Source organism: Sciurus vulgaris (genome assembly GCF_902686455.1).
Source record: "Sciurus vulgaris genome assembly, chromosome: 5".
Taxonomy (NCBI): Eukaryota; Metazoa; Chordata; class Mammalia; order Rodentia; family Sciuridae; genus Sciurus; species Sciurus vulgaris.
In genome coordinates, this window is record NC_136465.1 from 114,855,997 (window position 1) to 114,862,783 (window position 6,787).

Sequence of the window (6,787 nt, forward strand, 5' to 3'; positions counted from 1 at the left end):
TTTCACTAAAAATTTTCTGTCTGTGTTCATAAGAGGACTGGTTTGCAGTGTTCATTTCTTGAAGTGCCATTATTTAGATTGGATGTCAGAATCATACCGGCCTGCAAAGAGTGAATGAGAAAGTGCTCCCTCTGCTTTCATTTCCAGGAAGAGGTTGTGAAGATTTGGTTTCATTTTGTTTGTCAATGTCAATAGAATTAACCAATAAAAATATACCTCAGTGCTTTCTTTTCTGGAAGATCATTTTTTTATGATTTAACTTATTCAGCAGGTCTGAGGATATTCTGATTATTTATCCTTTTGAAAAATTTGGCCAGTTTTTAAACTGAATCAATTTTGATAGTTGTTTATAGTATGTCTTCATTATGTTTTAATGTCCATGTAGCATGAGATTTTAATTGTATTTAAATTCATATATAAATAATCTTCTTTTTGTGTTTTTCCATATACTAGATAGTTTTCTTTGCCATTATTTCTCATGGAGATCTACATATGGAAATGAGGAGGCTCCAATGTGAGAAGCTGCCTATGTTGCTGGGGGGGACAGTGAGAGGTGAACACAGCAAATAATGATACCGAAGGATACAAAAACTACAATAAAATTCAAGCAAATTTCTCCAGTAATATGAGAACCTGAGGATTAAGAAGATAATTGTCACTTATGGGGTCCACAGGGATTGACAGAGCCCTAGAACAAAGTCAACTGACCAAACTTGAATCTTATTTGGAGTTTCATCTTAACCATTCACAGAAATTAAACCAGGACAATTCGCTCCCAAGAGAGGAATGGATTCATCTCTTCTGATTAACATGGACTCTGTTTCTTTGAGTTTCCATGAAAGGCTAAGAGTGTGAGAAGCAGGGAGTATTCTTTTGTTGCCATTATATGACAAGAAATTAGAATTTGAATTTTGACCTTAGTCTTTGGGTGTACTTCATTTGACTTGCACAAATGTCTCCATTTTTCCCAGTTCTGATGATGTTGTGATGCACGTCATGTTATGTACAGCTTTCTGTGTTTGTACTATTTCCTCAAGATGTATTTCTATAAGTCTCACTTAGAAGTATGCACACTTCAAACGCTCTTGAACCTGATGTCAAGCAAGTTTCTAGGTCATGAAGGCAATTCTAATTATAAATCAAGTATTTTATTTTCTTGTCAAACGACTTATGAATTAATTGACCAAGACCATGTTTCTTCAATAGAACTTATAGCTATGCACTGGCAAGGGGGGCATCAAAACAGTTACTAAGCTGCTAGTTCATAGCATAGACAGGTAAAACAGAGTGTACACTGATGGTAGACCTGATTCCTTTACTTGTTTGTCAAAAACTTCAATGAAAATGATCTTGGAAGGGACCCTGAACACCAAGATGGCGAGATTCTATTTGATAAATGTCTCTACAGGTGGGGAGTGAGGTAAATGGGGAATGGGTTATTTTTAAAAAAGAAAAGAAGTTTATCGTATGAAAACGTTAAGAACATATGGACCAAAAACAATACATTATATTATAAATCTGCTTTATTTAGCAATTAGAAGCAAACAGAAGAGAAACCATGAGAGAGACATGAATTCTATACATCAAAGGATTAGTCACTTGTGCTTCCACAGTTTTTGCAAGAGAGGTTCACAACACCTATAAGATGGGGTGTCCTTGGATCAGGAGAAATGGAAGGGAATCTGTCCTGTTCCTGAGTAGGGCAGAGATAATGTTCTTGAATGCTGTCTTAGAGAAACCTACGAAGGCATGAACTTGATAACTGAGTAACACAGTGAGACACCAGATGTGACTGAACCATGGTGTGAGATCAGAGGTTGACATTCTAAAGGTGAGCCACTGGGGCTCAGAGGAGCAGGTGGAGACAGGAGCCAGGAGGGCAGGGGACTTCCTAAGCTCCAGCAAGAGAGCAGAGGTGGAGGCAGAGGAGGAAAGGATCCTGAGCAGAGGACTCTGTGCCAGAGGGCAGAGGAGGGTCAGGACAAAAACTGAGGCAGGACTTCAGTGTTTGTAGCTCCTGCTGGAGGTAGTGGAAGAGTATTTGATGGTGGAGCTGCTGCCGCCAGAGGAGCTGAGGCCACCCCCAATGCCTCTGCCACTGCCAGAACTGAAGCCACCTCCAACACCGTGACCACTGCTGTAGGAGTAGCTGCTGCCTCCACCCAGACCGAAGCCACTGCCGGCACCACCAGCGCTGCCATAGCCACTGGAGACAGTGGACTGCACCACAGCTGTAGGGAGGGGACAAGGACACAGACACCATGAGCTCACTTGTCACATGAACCAGGTCACAAGGTCAAGGACTGGGAGACAGACAAGAAAATACTTACAGATGTTGACTGGTCCAACACCCTCGCCACTCAGCCTAGGAGGAGAGGAGCACAGGATGAGCCTCCAGAGCCCATACCTGATCCTAGGGCAGGCTCCTCCTGGAGGTGCATGAAGGGCCCCACCACATTCCAAGAGTCTCCTGACGGTCCCCATCTCTGCTGCTCCACCACCCCCTGCTCAGGGCCAGGACCCCCACATGTGCTCTGAGGGGTGCATCACCCACCTGCACTCCTCGCCCTCCAGCAGCTTCCTGTAGGTGGCGATCTCCACGTCCAGGGCCAGCTTGACGTTCATGAGCTCCTGGTACTCCTTCAGCAGCCTGGCCATGTCCTGCTTGGCCTTCTGCAGGGCGTCCTCCAGCCCTTCCAGCTTGCTCTTGGCATCCTTGAGGGCCATCTCCCCACGCTGCTCCGCATCCGCGATGGCGGCCTGCAGGCTGGCGCACTGCAAGGAGAAAGCAACCAAATGACTTGGGTCTGGTCGTCCGCAGAGCCTCCTCCCTGGCTCTTCCTTCACAGTGCAGAGCCCAGGAGGCTGGGATGCATGGAAAACCAGCCCTGCCTCTGCCTCTGCACTGCACCTGCTTCTTGACGTGGTCGATCTCAGATCGGAGCCTCTGGATCATGCGGTTGATCTCAGCAATCTCTTGCTTGGTGTTGCGCAGGTCATCCCCATGTCTGCCTGCTGTCACCTGCAGCTCCTCGTACTGTCATCCACGGGCAGAGAGGGAGACAGAGAATACATGGGGTTTGACACGTGCATGATGATGTCTCACTTCTGAATCAGACAGGTAATGACCTCCACCTCTTGGCTTCTCCCCCTCAAGGAATTTTAGAAAAGGTGATGTTAAGAGATGCTGGACACTGTGGAACAGAGTGACAGAACGTCCCACTTAGGAACCCAGAGACTGCCTAGTTCTCTCAGAGACTGATGTTGTTCTGCTCTGTGTCTCTGAGAACCAGCACTGAGAGTGAAGCTAAAGCAAGAAGACTAGGTCCTTATCTATGGGAGCTTCCTCCTGCCTGGGGCTTCTGCTTCCTAGACATGGGCATCCAATCTGAGAGAGTCAGCTCTAATCCTGTGGCTGTGAGAGGACCTGGGCCTCCTCTCAGTAATTGTCCAGTGGGTCAGGAACCTTCTGGAACTCCGAGTGTGGTTGGGGCATCCTCATGAGCTCCCTCCTCACTGCTCACCTTGGACTGGTACCAGGACTCAGCCTCAGCCCGGCTCCTCTGAGCGATCTCCTCATACTGGGCTTTGACTTCGGCGATGATGCTGTCCAGGTCCAGGCTGCGGTTGTTGTCCATGGACAGCACCACGGAAGTGTCTGAGATGTGGGTTTGCATCTGAGACAGTTCCTGCACAACACAAGGTCTAAGGTCATCTTTTCCTGGGCTGCTTACAGCGGTGCCCAAACAAAGGCCGTCCCCACCCTGCAGAGCCCATCTGAGTGAAGGCAAGGGGTGCGATGCTCACTGCCTCGTAGATGGCTCTGAGGAAGTTGATCTCGTCCGTGAGACTGTCCACCTTGGCTTGCAGTTCCACCTTATTCATGTAGGCAGCATCCACGTCCTGGGGAAAGAGAAGACAGTTTGGAGTCAGCGGAGCCCTCCTGCCCAGCGCCCCACTTGTCACCCTGGCAATGGATCTCTGGGATGGGATGGGCTGCAGGGTCATGTCTCTCCTTGAGCAAAGAAAGTTGAGCCCTGATGAATCAGCTCACCTTCTTCAGGGTCACAAACTCGTTCTCTGCTGCTGTGCGCTTGTTGATTTCATCTTCATATCTAGGAGTAGAGGGTTGATACACATCTGAATTAGTGGGTGGTTGAAATTGAAAGGTATCCAGGGATCTAACTCTTTTTCATAGATAGAAAATATCTGAATCTATATTTCCTGCAACAGAGAGCCTAAAAGATGATTTTTGTTATTACTAAATATTTCACTTCTTTATTATCTCCCAAAGTCTAATTGTCCTCTTTTATCTTGCACATTTGGTTTTTAGAAATAATGACATTTCTATGCACATGTTTGCTAAGTAATGGTGTCCACATCTAGAACTGGTCACCTGATGGTTCAAAGACAACCAGCTCATTTTCTTGTTGGACTCACTTGTTCTTGTAGTCCTCCACCAGGTCCTGCATGTTCCTCAGTTCTGAGTCCAGGCGGCCTCTCTCCCCAAGAATGGAGTCCAGCTGCCTCCTGAGGTTGCTGATGTACTGCTCAAACAAAGGCTCCAGGTTCTGTCGCACTGTCTTGGTGCCTTGCTCCTGGAGCAGTGTCCACTTGGTGTCCAGGACCTTGTTCTGCTGTTCCAGGAACCGCACCTAGTGTAGGGACAAGATGGTCATTTGTGAGGCAGAGGCAGGAAGAAAGAAGTGTCTCTGTTAGCAGGTCTCCCTGTGGGTCTCGGTTCTCCATGTTGTGGGGCTGCTTCTGAGCATAGACAGAGGCTCAGTTTCGTGCCCCACGACCCCAAACTTTTTTCTTTTGCAGCACAGAGATCCACCAGGGAAATGCCCCCTTGGACTGCTGAGGGGTTCTCATCCTCAAAGTTATGTAGTCAAACACTGACTTCCCACATTTCTTTTCCTCTTTCCAAGCACAATCCCAAATGGAGTTTAAAAATAAGCTTTTCTGATCTCTCATGCTAGGTTTTAAAAAGGCATAGGATTTTAGTTAAAAATGATACAAATGTTCACTAATGATTAGTTTCCTATGTTCCATTTAAGTGCATGTCTCCTCAAAATTATCCATTTTATGGTTATTCTTTGTAGAATAAATATTTCTACATATTGTTTAATAGTTCTATTTTCTTATCTAATCTAGTCAGAAAACTGTTTTCTTTTCTTTCCCCTTCCTTCCTTCCTTCCTTCCTTCCTTCCTTCCTTCCTTCCTTCCTTCCTTCCTTCCTTCCTTCCTTCCTTCCTTCCTTCCTTTCTTTCTTTCTTTCTTTCTTTCTTTCTTTCTTTCTTTCTTTCTTTCTTTCTTTCTTTCTTTCTTTCTTTCTTTCTTTCTATTAGTGTTTTTCCTCTTATTCAGATCCCCAGAAAGGAATTTCCAGCCTAAACACCACTGGAATCATCTTGTCAAGAGAGGGACTGTATCCTTCCCCTGTTCCATTGCCTTATCTGTGCTTTCGGGTGTCAACAGTTGAGGGTCCTCCTGTCAGGTATGAGGGCCCGGGAGGAGACCCAGCAGTTCTAAATGGTTTTCATATCCCGATGCCCTTGTCACTATGGGGCCAACCCACATCCCTGTGGAGAGATAGCCCGAGGGCCCTCTCCCTCTCTTCTAGTCTCCTGAGTAGGAAGTCTGCCACCTGCGGAGCTGGGGATTCTGAAATGCCTTGCGGGGGGCACCACTTCCTGGCTCACCTTGTCGATGAAGGAGGCGAACTTGTTGTTGAGGGTCTTGATCTGCTCCCGCTCCTCAGTCCTCACCCGCTGGATGGTGGGGTCGATTTGCAGGTTCAGAGGAGTGAGGAGATTCTGGTTGACGGTGACCTCTTGGATGCCTCCAGGGGGGCACACGGGGAAGCCAGGGCCCCCGTAGCCACCACCCAAGCCAGCTGCGCCGCCGAGCCCAAAGCCACCACCGGCTCCACCACCAAAACCAAATCCACTGCCGAAGCCGAAGCCGCCTCCAACTCTGCTGCCATATCCGCCGCCCATGGCGCAGCTGCCCCCTCCGATGGAGATCCTCTTGGACACCCCCGTGCCATACAGGCTCCTGCTGCCAAAACCAGCGCCTCCATACGCAGCCCCCATGCCGCCACTGCCCCTGGAGCGGCACATGGACACGCTGCTGAAGCCAGAGCGGCTCAGCCCGGGCACTCTGGCTGAGCTGGCGCTGAAGCCTCGGCGGCTGCTGCTGCTGCTCTGGATCCTCGTGGTGGACTTGCTGGACATGCTGCCTGGAGAGGAGAAAGCTGGGCAAGGCGAGACAGGCTGCGGGGCAGAGCAGAGAGGAGCAGATGAAGGAGATGGGCTGGGGCAGAGGCTTATATGTGGTGCGAGTGGGCTGGGCTCAGGGCTGGAAGGTGAGCTTGCAGATTGGGAAGGGCCAGCTTTACAAACAGTGAGATCACCCCCAAGTTCTAGAAAGGTATGAAACATGAGGGTTGCCTTTTGGCTTCCTGTAGTCATGGAGAAATTCTCTTGCCTTCCAGACTTGACTTGCTCCCAACACAATGAACCTGGATGTAAATTCACTGAAGTCATGACTTAGTCATGTTCTGGAACAAAGGAGACAACTAGCTGATCTGTGATAATTGTCCCTTCCTTCTGCTTATTCAGACACTCCCTGTGTGCCCCCTTCCCACACAGGTTTTCATCTCGATCAGCACCTCCCTTCTCCTCTGGGTGGGACTCTCCCTGAGGGCTTCTAGCCATTTCCCCATGGGCCTGAGCAAGAAATGGCCTGCCGCATTTTTCCTGTGTTCGATTCAGTTCTGTAG

General features: G+C 48.3%; 1 protein-coding gene across 1 annotated transcript; it reads right to left on the reverse strand.

Annotated features, from left to right (window-relative positions):
* Positions 1–1,505: 1,505 nt before the first annotated feature.
* LOC306661729 (keratin, type II cytoskeletal 6C-like) lies at positions 1,506–6,278 on the reverse strand. The gene is made up of 9 exons (XM_079140877.1): positions 5,706–6,278; positions 4,441–4,655; positions 4,055–4,115; positions 3,808–3,903; positions 3,525–3,689; positions 2,912–3,037; positions 2,555–2,775; positions 2,331–2,365; positions 1,506–2,231 (listed from the first exon to the last, which is right to left on the reverse strand). The coding sequence occupies exons 1-9, from the start codon at positions 6,237–6,239 to the stop codon at positions 2,002–2,004; spliced, it is 1,683 nt and encodes a 560-aa protein (XP_078997003.1). The 5' UTR covers positions 6,240–6,278; the 3' UTR covers positions 1,506–2,001.
* Positions 6,279–6,787: the final 509 nt, after the last annotated feature.